The sequence below is a fragment of the Pleurodeles waltl genome, chromosome 3_1 (assembly GCF_031143425.1).
Source record: "Pleurodeles waltl isolate 20211129_DDA chromosome 3_1, aPleWal1.hap1.20221129, whole genome shotgun sequence".
Classification (NCBI taxonomy): Eukaryota; Metazoa; Chordata; class Amphibia; order Caudata; family Salamandridae; genus Pleurodeles; species Pleurodeles waltl.
This window is the reverse complement of record NC_090440.1, coordinates 1,663,427,869-1,663,446,607: the sequence shown is the minus strand read 5'-3', so window position 1 is coordinate 1,663,446,607 and position 18,739 is coordinate 1,663,427,869. Positions and strand designations below refer to the sequence as shown.

Below are 18,739 nucleotides of genomic sequence, written 5' to 3'. Positions count from 1 at the left end.
CTGCTGGTCGGTTCTTTGCAAGCCAAATGTCGGATCCAGTGCAATGTCCTCAAGATACAGTGTGGCGGCTGTACGCTACAACAGTCATCTCGGAGGGACGTGTTCCAAAACGCTGGCGGACCTGGCCAGGATGTTTTGGGAGTATTGACTGGAGAAAAGAATTTAGGTAACTGTTGAACATCTCCCAGGCTTGGACAATATGGAAGTAGACTGGTAATCTCGGTATCTAAGAGATCTTAGACTCTGGAAATTGGATTCCACGGACTTTCCAGCACTGAACTCTTGGTGGGGGCCCCTTCTCGAATGACCTCTTTGCATTGCACTTTGATCCAACTGCATGTTTTTTTTCAGCTGGAGGCCGGATCTGCTGGCCCTAGCTATGGCTGCCCTTCAGTAGATTTGGAGGATGGAGAAGAGTGGTGCTTCGCGCCCTCCCCCCCCACTCAACATTTGTGACGAACCGAAGTGCATCGTCAACAGGCGAAGGTGGTGGTGGTCACACCACTTTGGAGGTCTCAAGTATGGTTTCCCATTCTGATTGACCCTTTCTGGGATTCGCCAATCCATCTACCCCTGTTTCGTCTTCTCCAAGATCTGTCTGGGAGTTCCCATCATCTGGTACTGGGTGGGTCCCTTAGCCTCGTGGCATGAAGGATTACCGGGGACGTTGACGTATCCTTGGGCTTTCGCGACAGGCTTCAGATCTTCTCACCAAGGCATGGGCAGGTAGTACAGTTAAAAGATATTGATTTGGCCTGCCTCAGATGGTTGGTGTCGTCTACAAAGTCTGGATCCTATGGGGACTTCCATTGTGGACGTTTTAAACTTTCTAGCTTCCGTAACCGAAGACTGTATGGCCTATAGAATGATTCATTTGTTTCGGTTGGCATTGTCCGAGGAGTGTGCCCGACAGATGGTCATCCTGTGGGGGAACATCCATTGCCACAAAAGCATCTATATGGGATCTGCCTATCTACTTTCTGCGCTGCGGTATTTGGTCCTTTGGGATGTGAACATCCTTCTTTTTCTCTCTTTGCCGAGCAACAGATGCCTTTCCTGAAAACAGTTGTCAGCCGCACTGGCATCCCCGTTATGCTTGATCTGGTGTAGGAGAGTCTCAAATATCAGAGCGTTGAACATCACTGCCCGGGTTGTTACTCCGGTTGGAGTGACCTTTTACATTTCTAGTAGAACAAAAACTGATTTACAAGGTAGTTACTTATCCAGCCTTTCCAGATTCCCCAAATGTATGTGGTAAAATGCTTGAAAACTTATAAATCTGTGGCTGGGGAATTGCGCCCACCTGGGGAGGGGCAGCTTCTTATTGCCCTTACCAAGCCCCACAAAGGGGTCTCTTCTACTGTTGCTAGGTGGATGAAGTGGGCCATGCACTAGTCTGGTGTAACTGTTCAAGAGTTTGGTGCTCATTTCATCAGATGAGCCATGGCTTCCAAGGCTTTTTTCTTGGAAGCTCAGTTGGAAGATAGAATGAATGCTGATGAATAATCTTCAGACTCTGTCTTTAAGAGCTTTTACTTTAAATTGCTTCATTCAATTACATTTTTAGTGGTGGAGAAGCTTTGAACTAGCATAATCCTCTCGTCTGGTCCTGACATAGAATATAACATTTCCTAACTTTTGTAACGGAAGTTTCAATTCTTCTAAGGGCAAGGACTGTGCCAAAACCACTGCTTGCAGCAAACTCATTCAGACTTGTACACCTTGGTAAATGGATCATCTGTCAGGACAGAGGAATCAGCATGTAAAGGAAGGGTACCACTATCTACTCAAGAAATAAACATAATTTTGGCCTCTGGCAGATTTTGGGAGTTGATTGGCACACGGTCATGTTTTGACCGATATCCTAAGGAAAATCAGACAGAAAATGTTCTGTAAATGACCTATTCCATGGTAAAACTGGCTGGTTGTCTGTCTCAGCAATCTCACAATGCCAACTAAGACAATGATAAATAATTACATGCATTAGTTAGTCATTCATTACACTGTAAAGTCTGTTGAAATGAGAAACTTATCTCAGAAGGCTTTGCACAAGGGGTGGACAATGGTTGTTTCATCGGGGAGCGTACTTGTCAGCTCAGAATTCGGATTCTGACTTACCCTCAAGTCATCCCACATGGCACAATTGTCACAAATTGCTCATAAGATATATATATTTTTTTTTACTGAAATGTTGACTTGGGGTTTACATTTAGAATGTTCTTGACCATATTTGCTGTAAATAACACCCATTCCTTTGTGTGTATTGGTCCTTATCACTTGACGGGCTTAAAGGAGTTGTGTTGGTCTCCCAGAAGACCCCCTCTGCCGACGTGTCTTGCATCGGTGCACGTTATGTTTCTGCCTTTAATAAATTCTGCATCATATTTTCTTTAGATTCTTCAGTTGACTCTCTTGTGGTGTTCATCAAAGTCTGTGTGATTAACCTCATTAACCGTGCTAGGGGCCATGTTTTAATTTTCTTTAATGTCAACACGTTGTTACAAGGCGTTCTTTTCCGTGTGTCATGATCTAGAAACTAGAACCATTTGTTTTTCAGGCAACTAAATACTCATTCTTCCAAACTCCATCTTCCTTGGTGGCAGTTCTGTCCCTGCCTTCCTGTACAGTGATAATTTATCATAGTAGCATCAGCATCAGCAACAGCTGTGGATGTCTGGAGTTGCTTGCAACACGTGAACGTTTTAATGAATGGCAGGTTTTCTAATGTAAGTTATCCAGTAAGGTAACCAGTGTGTTTCATTCATGTGCATGACATGACTTTATTCTGAGTGCAGGAGGTCTTGGCTGTGAGACATACCTTATAGTGTGGCTGCACCCAAATATGAAAAGTAGATGAACCACTTTTATTAACGTATTGTGTGCCATCTGAATATGGTGCAGAGGGAGGTAGTTAATCTTGTAGGTGTATACGGTTGATCTAAAGTAGCGGTACGAGCATGAATCTGGTGAACAGTTGTGAATTAGAAGTGTGTGTGTGTGTGTGTGTGTGTGTGTGTGTGTGTGTTTTTTTTTTGTTGTTTTTTTTGTTGTTGTTGTTTGTTTTGGAGGTATTAGATACCAGGAGCCATGTTTTGCACGGGCAATGTGTGGCCTGCACATGCATCACTCAGATGTTGTGAAGGATTATAGTATGTTGATATGATGGAACGTGCTCAACTGTATGACTGTGTTCTCTGTTGCAAACCATCCTGACAGTGATTATGCCTTTTGTCTTTCTGGTCTAGAATATATGTTGCCTAAACCCCCTCCGCTCCCCACCTACCAGATTCCTTGTGTAATACAAGACACAAATGTCATTATAGTCCTTTCAAACGTGTTCATCATGCCTGCAACCACCGAGTGGGTGTCACTTGGCAATGTAATGTGCTGCGCCACTTGTCCTAAAAAATGCCTTCACCATTTGCCACCTGTGACATTCGGCCGAAATGTGGTCGAATTTCTGTGTGACCCAGAACTCAGCACAGTAGCTGGAGCAGTAATAGTGTAGCACTTTGAATGCTGATGCTAAGCTCAGACTTCCTCAGTATTACAATGTATATCGTTCATTGTCCATCTCGAGGTGATACTTGAATATGAACTGTCGGGTACTCAGATCAGTGATCGTTAAACATTACTCTCCTTATTACTCCCAGGTCTTTTGTTCTTCCAACTCTTGCTTCCTTACATGTTACAGTTGTAAAGCTACGTTTTCAGGTGCCAGGAAGTAGCCTGTCACCAAATGCTTGTTGCTCCGTTAGTTGGTGACCTGCCAGTGCTTCTTAAGGTAACAACTTTTATTTATTGCATATTTCCAATATAGATATTTCAGTGTATGACTTGTGGCTGTATTGCTGTGCCCATTTGATCCTAACCTCTGAGGCTTTCCTGTCCCCAATGCAGAACTCTTTTGATATATAGGGTAACTCCTGCTTATGGCATCCTACATTTTTCACATAAGGAATCCATGCCAAAATTCTGAATTCAGCAAAGGTGTCATTTGGGTAGATCCCTGAATGGTTTCCCAAACATACTAATTATGGAAATAAATAAAAAAATGAAAATATGTACAAAAAAGCAATTGGTAATGTTTCCAGCTGTAATTTTTTGTTGTTGTTGTTGTTGTCATAATGGCAGATTTACAAATGCAACTTACCAATATGCCCCTCAGATCCATCTGATCGCAGGGATATGTAACAGGGGTGTGGAATTTATTAAAATATCTACTTGTCCAGGGGACAGGTTGCTTCTCAAATCTACTTGTCCTGTAAAAAGATCTACTTGTCCCTTTGGTGCCATGTAGTGTGGCGACAAATTATGGCAGCAATTAATAGCCTCTCTGATTATGCCAGGGCTACTACCATAGTTGGGCTTGAATACTTGGAGTTTCAATCTCTACTGTAGCAATTTCCTTATTTTGCCACCTTTCTGCAGATCTGCATACTGGGGCTGGAGGAAGCAGTAAGCATTAGTTCCAGGGCTGGAATGCCTTTGAGTCTGCAAACCTACTAACCTGCATGTTTTAAAGATTTTTACCAGCTTCTCTCTAATATTTTCCCATAATAAGAAAGGTTGGACATTTACTCCTGACAATGGCAGAATTAGAACTTCTTCCAGGGTTGGGAAGAAAGTGGCTGGAGGGAAAATGAACTTGCAAATGCTCAATAGATTTTCACATGAGCAAATCTACACATCGTATTTACCCACGCTAAAATACAGTTCACAAATATTTTATAGGGGTACGACAAATACCATGGGTGCACTTTTGTGACTTTCTTTAAGAATTTGGGGCCACAAGTAGGTAGGTAGGTTCAGATTTGTGACCTGCAAATTGCGAGTCGCAAATCCAAATGTAGGATGGTGTCCTTGATTCGCAAGGGCTTCGCAAATGCCCACATCATGAGGTGGGTCGCAATTTGCGACCCCCTCACGAATGGTGGGCTGCTGGAGACAGCAGACCACCATGTCTGTGACTGCTTTTCAACAAAGCAGTTTTTTGGGGGGGGTTTTGTAATGCAGCCCGTTTTCCTTAAAGGAAAACGAGATGCATAACAAAAATGAAACATTTTCGTTTCATTTTTTCAGAGCAGGCAGTGGTCCACAGGACCACTGCCTGCTCTGAAAAAATGTTTACAGTGACATTCACAATGGGGAAGGGGTCCCATGGGGGAACCCTTCCCTTTTTCTAAAGTGTTAGCACCCATTTGAAATGGGTGCAAACTGCGATTGGTTTGCGCCCGCGTTCGCGGTCACAAAACAATCCTACTTTGCACTGCGAGTTGCAATTAGGAAGGGAACACCCCTTACTAATTGCGAGTCGCAAACCCGTTTTGTGATTCGGTAACCAGGTTACTGAATCGCAAAACTGGGTTTGTGCATCGCAATGTGCTTTTTGCACGTCGCAAACAGCGAAAGTCGCTGTTTGCGACATGCAAAAAGCTACCTACATGTGGGTCTTGGTCCCTAATTAGGTCTGGTGTTAACAAAGACATTTTGTTTTTATTAAACTTCTATTTCTCTCTCTTTCGGCTGGCTTTACTGTGAGTGATTGCATTCTGCTCTTCCACAAGGAGCATATTGCCACACAAAGTAGTTTTGTTCAGTGTCAGGAACTACAGTGGCAATCAGTGACGTAACGAAACTGGAGGGTGCCCCTTTGCAAAGAACATGGAGGAGCCCCCTCTCCAGACTCACTAAGGGCAGGTGCTGTGCTGACGGGGCCCCCTGGTGGGCGGCTGCGGGGCCTTTGTTATGCCGCTGGTGGCAACGTGTGCTTTAAGAGTTCAAAAACTTTTTGGGGGGTTTTGCCAATGTTTGTTACAATGTTGAGGGCCTGGTAGCTCCCACAACAATAAAGTGTTACAAAAGCCATGTCAAAACAAGACACGCATTGATGAAACTAAAAGACTTATAAAAATATGTCAGATCAGTTGGCTTTTGTCAGTGTTTGTTTATTTTCATGCTTCCCATAATCGTGTTGAAAATGGTTACACTGATTTTCCATTAGAAATATTTTTGGGAAATACTAGCATGCATCAACACATTTTACTAAATGACACTTCATTTGCATATAACCAGAGAGCATTCTGGGAGCATTATACTTAGCCTCTTAGCCTAAACTTTTCAAACATGTGTGTACACGTTTTTTTTTTTTTTTTTTTGTACTGGAACCAACGTCAGTAGTGAAGTGTGACCTTAAAACATTTATTTACAGCACACACCCTAATAATGAAGGCTTTCAAATAATGAACCATAAATACAAGTTCGAACAGCATTATCTTTTGGAAACACATTACCTCAACTGCAGAGAGTTCAACTCTCTGTAAACAGGCAGCCAAAGGGTTTGTGCTGCAGGGGGTTGGGCCTACTTGTCCCAAGGACAAAGTAAACATAAAAACTTGTTGCCCTTGACCCCAAACAAGATGTCCCGGGCGTCGGGCGATAGTGTAGGTTTTTCAAAAACGTGATACCCAGAGGCGACACCTGAGCTGCAGCTTAGCATTTTTCACCATGTTCAGAACATGCAGCTATTAATATGACAAAATCTACTGAATTCTAACTGCGTATGAATAAAACCTATGTATTTTTGAAATGCGCACAAGATAGCATGTTTAGGAAAGATTATTATGTTTATGCCTCTGAATTTGGGTCTTTCCATACCATCATGTGATTCAGGTGGCATTTTACAAAAGATGTTCTTTCGTGCACACTGGCTCACATTTGGAACCAAAAATGCAGAAATACAGTTGGCAATAAAGGTTTCAACCTGTCTGTGTTCCTACACGCATCTCTACAAAAATGACACCCCCACATGTGTGGCTGGTCCTAGTTCCTGTGACCCAATACCCAAAAATGTGATCTGGACACATCCTGTTTCACCCAGCAAAATCAACTCTATTTATTTTTGTACAGTGTGGCTAGCTGTGGAATTTGGGCCCTAGGTCAGTTGCCACCCAGAGAAACTTTCCATTCCCAGACCTATCTGAGAACGAGCCACCCAGGATTGTCCAGAGTGGTGTGACTTGTGTAGATCCCATGAAGTTTCCTTACACAAGGCCTTGGAAACCTCTAACTTTGGCAAAAAAAAACACACACTTTCCTCCTATTTTAGTGAAGGTTCCATAAGCTACAGTAACAACCACATCCCAACTAATTCCAGGTCTTGTGTTCATATTTCCTCACCTGAAAATCTTTGTGCACATAAATACTTTTATAAGTGAAAAACGTCTGTGCATACTAGCCAAAATTCCTTGCTTAGTCAAAATGCTATGGGATATTTAAGCCCAGACGTGGCAGTACAGCACTAATTATGCATTCGCAATTATGGCAAACAAACAAAATGGCATCGTGCAATAAAGCGATCTGCTCAAGAATTGCACAGTGTGCTCAAGTGCAGAATATTGGACTTGTAGCGAGATCCTTGAATCACATTAGATAACATGTAGAACAAACATTTGCAATGCAATAGGTCTTCGATTTTCTTGAGTTAGAGCTATTGGCATTGTAAATTCAGAACTGGACTTTTTTTGCCACATAAATTGGACAACCCTGTATCGTAATTTCATCTTTTCCTGCCATGTTTTGGGGTCATTGGCGGCTACTGACATCAGAAATCAGAAGCCCTTGAGGAGAGACGAGATAACTGCACAGGTGGGGAAAGTATTTTCTTTTTATTTTAACAGACTGAAGTCTTGCAAGCATTCTTGCCTCTTATTTTAAGGAGCAGCCTGAGAATATTTATGGTCCCAATAAAGGAGCTAAGCAATGCCCTGTGTGAGGTGTCGTGAGTGCTGGCAGGGGAGGCCCTGGAGAGAGAGACTCGAATTGTGATACAAGGCTATGCAAGTTTCACATCATTGCTTCTAGGTTTAGCTACATTCTGCCAGAAAGGGCATATTGTGGCTTCCGCGAGCAGTGAGCTATATGACCAGTGTTTCTTTTGTAAAATAAGCTTATTTTAGGAGCCAGAGGTAAACGAGGGCAGAACTAGAATAAAGCCAAAACAAATGTCAGCGACTTGGGAGGAACGGAATGATGCAATAAAACTGAGGCAGCTACCAGCCTAAAACACCCACCATGAAAGGTGAGTACCAAAGAAAGAGCAAAAATAGTCAGTCACAGCAACAAATAAAGAAACCAAAGTGGAATAATACAGTAGTTGGTCACTGCTCTGAAACAGAAAAAGGCAGAACTGACCACTAACGAGCAATTTTTAAAGGACACTGCAACCAACAAACGAAATTTGTTAGCCATAAAATGTATACCAAAAGTATACACATGGTTGAACGCTTACACTCGACCTAAAAACTTGCATATCGAAATCTCTACTATGATGAGAAAGCTAGTCTAAACAGCTCATTTATACACCTAGCATCTTCATGTGCAGAGTTTGACTGTGCAGTGATTAGAGATGGGACCCTAGTGTGTTAAGTCTGATGTTTGGAAAGATGTATGATCAGGGCTTTGCTAGAATCCAAATCAATACCCATTGTGATCCTTTGTATAATCAAATAGACTGTTATCATGGCTCCGATATTAGAATGCTTTTGTAACTTTTCATCCTGTTGTATGCACCAAAGGGAAAAGATTATTATTATTTATTTTTTTTTTACAGGAAGGATACATTTCTGAAGCATCTCACTTATTAACATTTCTCACTCCTGGTGCATTTAGTGAACTCTAGGTGACATTTCGTAGTAAGAATGAATGAACCATTCAGACACCAATTCATGCTCTTCCTTTTACTGTATTAGTATAGATTTAAGTGAAGTTGGGCTCCCTTTTTTCATTTCCTTTTGCACTTGTCCCTAGTGGTTCTCTTAAACTGCAGAGAACCAAATGTTTATATTAACAACTATCTCTTACTTTTCACTTTCAACTGTTTTAATGTGGCGTTTGCCCAAAATGATGACCCTTACAGATAAGTCTTCCACTATATGCTGACTGTGGAGCTTATTTTTACCTAATATTTTCATTTCAAAATGATTTTTAGTTGCAGTTGCTGAATTTTTAGACATTAGAATATATGATCCCTTTCCAAAATCACTTAAATTATTTCAGTATAGGCACGCTATACAGTGGTAGTGGAATAATTTTCAAAGTGGGGGTGCAGCCATCAGTGTTCTATCACTGAAGTGATAGAGACTGTGGAAATAATCCGAGCCTCACACTAAAAACAAGTGCAGCCATTGAGCCATGCCCCTTCAGCAGGGAAGTGGGAAGGGCTGGTAAGCAGCCAGTGGTGCATTTTGGAGCAGACTTCAAATATATAAAAAAAAAAAGCATGGTGTGGTAGCGCACTGTTTTAAAGGCAGCATGTCAGACCTAGCATCTTTTGGCGTGTTTCCCCTTTCTTTTGACTTCTGACCTCCTGTTTTTATGGTATGCTGGACTCTGCTTTTGCTGGTTTATTGTCTCTGCACACTTTACCACTTGTGATCAGTGCTAAAGTGCAAGTGCTCCATATGTAAATTGTATTGGTGATTGGTTTATCCATGATTGGTGTATTTGATTTGCTAGTAAGCCCCCTGTAAAGTGCACCAGAGGTGCTCAGGACCTGTAAATCAAATGCTACTTGTGGGCCTGCAGCACTGGTTGTGATACCCACGTGAGTAGCCCCATAAACTTGGCTCAAACGTGCCTTTGCAGAGTCTGTGTGTGGAGTTTTAACCTGCCAATTCGACCTGGCAAGTGTTTGGGTGTAGCTTGCATATCCTGATGGGCCATCTGGGCTAGAGTGGAGGGAAGAGTGGTCAATTACACCTGAAAGGGCTGTGCCTGTCCTCCCCCAATGCAGTCTCGGACCCCCTGGTGTGTCTGTGGCCAGGCCTGGGCAAGGCAGGACCTTGTCAACAACAGACTTTACTTGGTAGTTTTCCTGCTTCAAAGGCAGAACTGGGTATAAGTAGTTGACCCAAAACCCCTGACTTTGAGAACACAAGGAGAATAGCTGGAGGAGGAGTACTGTCCCTTTTGCTGTGTGTGCTTTGCTGGGTTGGCCTGCAGCTGCTGCTTCTGCCTTAAAGAGGGCAAAGACTGGACTTTGCTATGTATCCTGCTTGTCGGGTTTCTCCAAGGGCTTGGAGTAGAGCTTGCCTCCTTTTGAAAGTCTCGGGTATATCAAAGACTGCAGCTTCATCTGCCTACAGCACTGGGAACTTTGTGTTGCAGCAGAAGAAAAACCACAGCAACGCCGTCCACTACGCCGCTGACTGCACTGTGACCTAATGAGGCCACACTGAGCCATGCCCCACGTCGCACCGCAACCCTGGTCTCACTGACGCTGCCACCTGATGCTGTCACAGAGCTGCTGCTTGCATCCTGACCTGTGGGCCCCTCACTCTGCATTGCCTTGCTCACACCACAGCCTTGGCATCCCGATGACACCACTCCACGCTGACAGACGCTGCTGCCTGCACCATGGCCTGAGGACACCACTTGTGAGTTACACAACGTCCGACCTGCACCACAGCCCTGGTCCACAGACGCTAGTACCATTGACTCCAGTGTCATCACAATACGCCCGTCTGCACCAAGACCTGTGGGTGCCGTTCAGAACGTGCACTGCACCGCTGCCGTGGGGGGCGGGGGGGCGGGGGGAGGCTTTCACTGGTAGTAATAGTACTTGGAGCCATGACAGCCAGCAGATGGGTGGCAGAGAGGAGTAGGTCTGCGATGGATATGCAAATAAATGAATGACCCCTCTCATTTCACCCACTATAAATGGAGAGTAGGCATTAGGAAACCTGTAGCGTAGTGGCAACCCCCTCGGAGCATAAGACCAGCTAGCCGTTTGCTGTTTTTATTTTATATTCAAGGGGTTCTGCAGAGAGCAGGTGAGGCAGATCCTGTTACTCGAGTGTGAATGGTTGACTCTAGAAATGCACCACTTTCCAGGTGGCTGTGTAGATATGATCGTTGGATACTACAGGGAGTGCAGAATTATTAGGCAAGTTCTGTTTTTGAGGATTAATTTTATTATTGAACAACAACCATGTTCTCAATGAACCCAAAAAACTCATTAATATCAAAGCTGAATATTTTTGGAAGTAGTTTATAGTTTGTTTTTAGTTTTAGCTATGTTAGGGGGATATATGTGTGTGCAGGTGACTATTACTGTGCATAATTATTAGGCAACTTAACAAAAAAAAATATATACCCATTTCAATTATTTATTATTACCAGTGAAACCAATATAACATCTCAACATTCACAAATATACATTTCTGACATTCAAAAACAAAACAAAAACAAATCAGTGACCAATATAGCCACCTTTCTTTGCAAGGACACTCAAAAGCCTGCCATCCATGGATTCTGTCAGTGTTTTGATCTGTTCACCATCAACATTGCGTGCAGCAGCAACCACAGCCTCCCAGACACTGTTCAGAGAGGTGTACTGTTTTCCCTCCTTGTAAATCTCACATTTGATGATGGACCACAGGTTCTCAATGGGGTTCAGATCAGGTGAACAAGGAGGCCATGTCATTAGATTTCCTTCTTTTATACCCTTTCTTGCCAGCCACGCTGTGGAGTACTTGGACGCGTGTGATGGAGCATTGTCCTGCATGAGAATCATGTTTTTCTTGAAGGATGCAGACTTCTTCCTGTACCACTGCTTGAAGAAGGTGTCTTCCAGGAACTGGCAGTAGGACTGGGAGTTGAGCTTGACTCCATCCTCAACCCGAAAAGGCCCCACAAGCTCATCTTTGATGATACCAGCCCAAACCAGTACTCCACCTCCACCTTGCTGGCGTCTGAGTCGGACTGGAGCTCTCTGCCCTTTACCAATCCAGCCACGGGCCCATCCATCTGGCCCATCAAGACTCACTCTCATTTCATCAGTCCATAAAACCTTAGAAAAATCAGTCTTGAGATATTTCTTGGCCCAGTCTTGACGTTTCAGCTTGTGTGTCTTGTTCAGTGGTGGTCGTCTTTCAGCCTTTCTTACCTTGGCCATGTCTCTGAGTATTGCACACCTTGTGCTTTTGGGCACTCCAGTGATGTTGCAGCTCTGAAATATGGCCAAACTGGTGGCAAGTGGCATCGTGGCAGCTGCACGCTTGACTTTTCTCAGTTCATGGGCAGTTATTTTGCGCCTTGGTTTTTCCACACGCTTCTTGCGACCCTGTTGACTATTTTGAATGAAACGCTTGATTGTTCGATGATCACGCTTCAGAAGCTTTGCAATTTTAAGAGTGCTGCATCCCTCTGCAAGATATCTCACAATTTTTGACTTTTCTGAGCCTGTCAAGTCCTTCTTTTGACCCATTTTGCCAAAGGAAAGGAAGTTGCCTAATAATTATGCACACCTGATATAGGGTGTTGATGTCATTAGACCACACCCCTTCTCATTACAGAGATGCACATCACCTAATATGCTTAATTGGTAGTAGGCTTTCGAGCCTATACAGCTTGGAGTAAGACAACATGCATAAAGAGGATGATCTGATCAAAATACTCATTTGCCTAATAATTCTGCACTCCCTGTAAAGGTGTGAATGAGGTGATAAACCTGGACCTAGCCGGAAAAAAACCTTTTAGAGTAATGCTAATGTCCGAGATACTTTCATATAACGCACTGCTGTTTAGAATTCAGTGGGACATTGACTGGAGTTAGGTGGAGCGGAGGAAGCAGGCTTCTGAATATCGATACGGGATGGATGGTCCTAGATTTCCTTTCGCAATGAAATAAGATACACAAAACAAGGTTGCAGCAATGACAGCGGTTGATAGCGCTGCTGTGCAACATGTAAAAAATGCATTGAGAAATCCAATAAATTTAGCATTTTATTGGCACTTGCCAATGCCTTTTATAAAATCTTGATGTGGCAGTTTTCCAAATGGAGTCTCATACTACAAAAAAAAAAAACCTCGGCATCTTAACCTTTGGCGACCCAGGATATTAGTTGCAGGAATGTATTTACAATTGCATATCGAAGGCGAATATTTTTACTGCTGAGTTGCTCGATTTTCTGTCATTCATTTAGTAATTGGAAACTTAAGTCCCAATTTACGAAAGATTATTTTAAAACTGTTCATTTGTTTCGCTTTGTATTTTTTTTCACAAAATACGAAAACTAAAAAAATAAATCTCCAGCACCGAGAGTGATTTAGGGTGACCATCTCGTGAGCCACTGCCAGTTTTGTTTATATAATAAAAAAAAATGTTAAATTGAAAATGTAATGTACTGTGTAATTTCCTAATTCTTAATGTGCATGCTTTCTCCTAGGTGTAAAGACTGCTAAAACATTTTCGGTCCTTTTCGCGTAGCTGATCTCCAATCTCGCAAAAAATGGGGGGAGTTATTTCACGGTGGAGGGTAAGTAACAGTCCTTACTTGGTGGGAGTGCTAACACTGCATCAATGTATATCTATCCACTGTAGAACTAGGAGAGCATTTTGATAAACATGTTTGTATAATATCGGTATTAAACTCTATTATTGAAAAATACATTTTTAGGAGTTGAGCTATGACTAAACATTTATGAATAACTAATTCCTTCTCTTCGGAAGTGGAAATATTTTAATTCCTTGCTGTGCATATTCTGCTTGTGCTCACTGAAACAAATCACTGCTACTTTTGGTGTAAATGATTTTAGCATTTGATGTTAAACGTTCCACTGGCTTATCCAGAACTGCATGAACACGAATTTATATTTGATATTCAGCACGCACTTGTTACATACTTTGATTTCACGTTGCACCCAGTTCCTCAAACTTGCAACATGCTTGGTTATTATTTCCGGTTCTATTGAAGAATTCATAACCAGCTTTGATCAACAACAGTAATTGTCCAGATATTGTCATTGTAAGCTGTGACTTCCATTGCGTTTAACACTATCCTTGGGACTGCACAACAGTAGCAACCAGCCCTGGGCAGAGTTGTTGATTAATTTTGTTTGCTGGGGCAGGTAACAAACAAATTGGACGAATTTGAGATTCCTGCTTTTTGAAAGGCAACTAATCTGGGTATTTTGGACTACGCTTTTGAAACGCTGAGCTCAAGTCTATATGGACAATCCCTCAAGTCTCTCCTTCATTGTGTGTATTAAGGACTTTTGTCCTGCAGCTGCTTGAAGTGTTGTTTGAGGGCCATTCCCTGGGTTTTTGTTGAAGGATTGCTAGGTCTGTTTTGCGTTTTAAGGTGACCTGTTTCTGAAATTTATTATGGGTAGGAGAGAATGACTTTTCACTTTTTATGTATAGTCCTTTCCTCAGTCATGGCTGACTGACCGTTTGGTGCAGCATTGTTGGATTTTTTTTTTTTTTTTAGTATAGCTCTTCACAAACCATTTGCAGTACTTCACGTGAAGGGTTTGTCAAGTGAGTCAATTTAGAGGCAAATGGTCTTTTTGCACAGGACCTATATTTGTGATATTTCTATGGAGGATTTCTTGTATTGCTCCCTGTTTTGAGGTTAGACTCTCCCGGTTAAGTCTTTCATGGTCCCTCTTTGAGGGATTCAGGGAGGTTGTAGTAGTTGAAGCAACATGTATCTTACTTTTGGGGTGGAGCGCACAAGCCTTTTGTAAGCTGTCTTTGGGCCTTTAACCACACCCACTCTTGCTATTCAATCTTTGTTGTGCTTGTCTTTAATGATTCATTTTATTGGTGCATTTTGTGAAATGTCCCTCCTTTTTGTGTGCTGAGTTACCTCCCTGGGGATTTCACTAAGTGCACAGTTCTGTTGGCCACTACACTGCGTCATGCTTCCTCCTGTTACAGCGTGTGATGGTTCCTCCTCCAGTTTCAGTTTACCTTTCATCCCAGCTGCGATCCCTAGTAGATATTCACGCAGGGAGCCAATAACTCTTGCGCTCACGGCGGCCGGGCCGCTTTGAATTGAGTTGCTTATGTCAACTGCTTTATTTTTCATTTTCAATTGATGTGGCAAGAACAGTCCAGTTAGGAATTTACAACGCTAAAAGCTCTAACTCGAAGAAACTCGATACCCATTGCATTGCAAATGCTCGTTACTGCTCACTGCTTGGTGCTCACTGCTTGGTGCTCACTGCTTGGTGCTCACTGCTTGGTGCTCTGTAGAGTCGAGCGACCAACTCTACCAGTGAAGCATGGTAGCATCAAGAGTAGAATATCTTAAGAGGTGCTGTGTTCTGTTACCAAGGGGTGTTTCAGGTAAATACAGGCAGATGTTTGGTGTAAATATATCTCCACTCCTAGCCCCTGCCCCCCCCCCCCCCCCCCCCCCCCCCCAACCCTTCGACATTAGACTAGGACCACAGCTCACATTGCATCTGTGGGGGTAGATGGATGCAGGGATGCATCTTTAATGAGAGAATTAGCTGCATCCTAGGGCTTTTCTGATTAAAAGTATAACTGAAGGTAAGACTGGTTCCAGTCGCTCTTCATCAGATTACCAACCTTTCTGGCCCAGTATGTGCAACTTATTACTTGATTTTAGCAGTTCATCAACATTTAGTATGATAGAACCACAATGTTCACTGCTTCATTTTCACTGTAACGTGGACTATTTAAGGAATCCCTGCATAATTTTCTTCTGACTGGTTCACTTAGTTCTACAGTGGCTGATATTTTTAACCGAGCATATGATTGTAGGCAATCCTGTAAATCTGTGACCTGCACACACAATGTATGAATATTATGACTCTGTTCACTGTCCTTATTTTAGTAAAGCTTTGCTTGTGATTGGAGGAAAATAGCAAAGGAATATATCGTTCATAGTGTGAGAAAAATATAATCCTTTTGCACCTTTAGACCTTTGAAGCTGAGAGGCAAGAATGGTGGCCAGCACAATAGGTAGATATTCAAATCAAATCATTAACATTTATAAAGCGCGCTACTCACCCGTGCGGGTCTCAAGGCGCTAGGGGGGAAAGGGGGGGTTATCGCTGCTCGAACAGCCAAGTCTTTAGGAGTCTCCGGAAAGCGGAGTGGTCCTGGGTGGTCCTGAGGCTGGTGGGGAGGGAGTTCCAGGTCTTGGCCGCCAGGAAGGAGAAAGATCTCCCACCCGCCGTGGAGCGGCGGGTGCGAGGGACGGCAGCAAGTGCGAGGCCAGCGGAGCGGAGGGGGCGGGTGGGGACGTAGAAGCTGAGGCGTCTGTTGAGGTATTCCGGTCCCTTGTTGTGGAGGGCTTTGTGTGCGTGGGTGAGAAGACGGAAGGTGATCCTTTTGCTGACTGGGAGCCAATGCAGGTGTCTCAGGTGTGCGGAGATGTGGCTGTTGCGGGGTACGTCGAGGATGAGGCGGGCCGAGGCGTTTTGGATGCGTTGCAGGCGGTTTTGGAGTTTGGCGGTGGTCCCGGCGTAGAGGGTGTTGCCGTAGTCCAGGCGACTCGTGACAAGGGCGTGGGTCACGGTTTTTCTGGTGTCGGCGGGGATCCAGCGGAAGATCTTGCGGAGCATGCGGAGAGTGAGGAAGCAGGCGGAGGACACGGCGTTGACTTGCTTGGTCATGGTGAGAAGAGGGTCCAAGATGAAGCCGAGGTTGCGGGCGTGGTCTGCGGGGGTCGGTGCGGTGCCGAGGGCCGTGGGCCACCAGGAGTCGTCCCAGGCGGACGGGGTGTTGCCGAGGATGAGGACTTCCGTTTTTTCAGAGTTCAGCTTTAGGCGGCTGAGCCTCATCCAATCTGCGACGTCCTTCATACCCTCTTGTAGGTTGGTCTTGGCGCTGGCGGGGTCCTTGGTGAGGGAGAGTACAAGTTGGGTGTCGTCGGCGTAGGAGGTGATGATGATGTCGTGCTTGCGTACGATGTCGGCGAGGGGGCTCATGTAGACATTGAAGAGTGTCGGGCTGAGCGATGAGCCTTGAGGTACGCCGCAGATGATCTTGGTGGGTTCTGAGCGAAACGGAGGGAGGTAAACTCTTTGGGAGCGGTTAGCGAGGAAGGAGGCGATCCAGTCCAGGGCCTGGCCTTGGATCCCGGTGGAGCGTAGGCGGGTGATTAGGGTGCGGTGACAGACGGTGTCAAAGGCAGCCGAGAGGTCGAGGAGAATGAGGGCGACTGTTTCACCGTTGTCCATCAGGGTTCTGATGTCGTCTGTGACTGAGATGAGGGCGGTTTCCGTGCTGTGGTTGGTTCGGAATCCGGTTTGTGAAGGGTCGAGCAGGTTGTTGTCTTCCAGGAAGGTGGTCAGCTGTTTGTTGACGGTCTTTTCTATTACCTTGGCTGGGAAAGGTAGAAGAGAGATGGGGCGGAAGTTTTTCAGGTCGCTTGGGTCAGCCGTAGGTTTCTTTAGTAGGGCGTTGACTTCAGCGTGCTTCCAGCATTCTGGGAAGGTAGCAGAAGAAAAAGAAGAGTTGATGACGGTCTGGAGGTGCGGGGCGATGATGTCGTCGGCTTTGTTAAAGATGAAGTGCGGGCAGGGGTCCGAAGGGGCGCCGGAGTGGATAGAGTTCATGATGGATTTGGTTTCTTCCGTGTTGATGTGGGTCCAGTTGTTGAGGGTGATGTCCGGGGAAGCGGGTTCAGTGGTGTATGGTTGGGTCTGGTGTCCGAAGCTGTCGTGGAGGTCGCTGATCTTGCGATGGAAGAAAGTGGCGAGGGATTCGCACAAATCCTGTGAGGGCGTGACGGCGTTGGCGCTGGCGCTGGGGTTGGAGAACTCTTTGACGATGCTGAAGAGTTCTCTGCTGTTGTGGCTGTTTTTGTCTAGTCTGTCGGTGAAAAAGTTCCTTTTGGCAGTGCGGATCAGGTGGTGGTGTTCGCGTGTAGCGTTCTTGAGGGCGGTCATGTTGTCAGCGGTGTGGTCCTTGCGCCAGGCCTTCTCAAGGGCACGACAAGTTTTCTTTGATTCTTTGAGGGTGTCAGAGAACCAGAGAGGTTTTTTGGTGTTGGTCTGTCGATGCGTGCGTTTGAGGGGAGCAAGGTTGTCAGCGCAGTTGGAGATCCAGTTTGTGAGGTTGAGAGCTGCGTCGTTGGGGTCGGTGGTGAGGGTGGGTTGGTTGGCGGCGAGAGCGGAGAAGAGTTGCTCTTCAGGGATCTTGTTCCACTGTCGACGAGGGATGGGTTGAGTGCGGAGGTGGGAGGTCTCGCGTCGGAATGTGAAGTGGACGCAGCTGTGGTCGGTCCAGTGTAGGGCAGAGGTGTGGCTGAAGAAGACGTGTTTGCTGGCGGAGAAGATAGGGTCGAGCGTGTGTCCGGCGATGTGGGTGGCGGTGTTCACCAGTTGTTTGAGGCCGAGGTTGGCGAGGTTGTCGAGCAGGGTGGTGGTGTTGGGGTCGTTGTTTTGTTCCAGATGGAAGTTGAGGTCGCCTAGGAGGATGTAGTCCGGTGAGGCGAGGGCGTGCGGGGAGATGAAGTCGGCGATGGCGTCGCTGAAAGAGGCGCGAGGTCCGGGAGGACGGTAGACGAGGGATCCTCTGAGGGTGGTCCTTGGGTCGGTGCGAATCTGAAAATGCAGGTGTTCAGCGGCGAGGGGGGGGTCTTCGGTGGAGGTGGTGACGCTGATGGAGTCTTTGAAGATGATGGCGACACCTCCTCCTACTTGGTTGGTGCGGTCTTTTCTGGAGATCTTGTAGCCTTCGGGGATGGCGGTAGCGATGTCTGGAGCAGAGGAGGCGTTCATCCATGTCTCCGTGATGAAGGCGACGTCCGGGGCTGTGGAGTCCAGGAGGTCCCAAAGTTCAACGGCGTGCTTGTGGACGGAGCGGGCGTTGACCAGGATGCACTTGAGGTGGTTGATGGCGCGTGGGCTTGTGGTCGTGGTAGTTGCGTGGTGGAAGATGCGTTTGCAGGAGTTGCAGGCGAAGGGTCCATGG

At 45.2% G+C, this 18,739-nt stretch overlaps 1 protein-coding gene across 2 annotated transcripts in view; it reads left to right on the top strand.

Annotated features, from left to right (window-relative positions):
- The window catches only part of LNPK (lunapark, ER junction formation factor), a 478,990-nt gene that overhangs the window by 18,766 nt on the left and 441,485 nt on the right, over positions 1–18,739 (top strand). For both annotated transcript variants that reach the window (XM_069225395.1, XM_069225396.1), the window contains exon 2: positions 13,230–13,319. In XM_069225395.1, coding sequence (XP_069081496.1) covers positions 13,293–13,319 — 27 coding nt within the window. In that variant the 5' untranslated portion in view covers positions 13,230–13,292. The remainder of the gene's footprint in view (positions 1–13,229; positions 13,320–18,739) is intronic.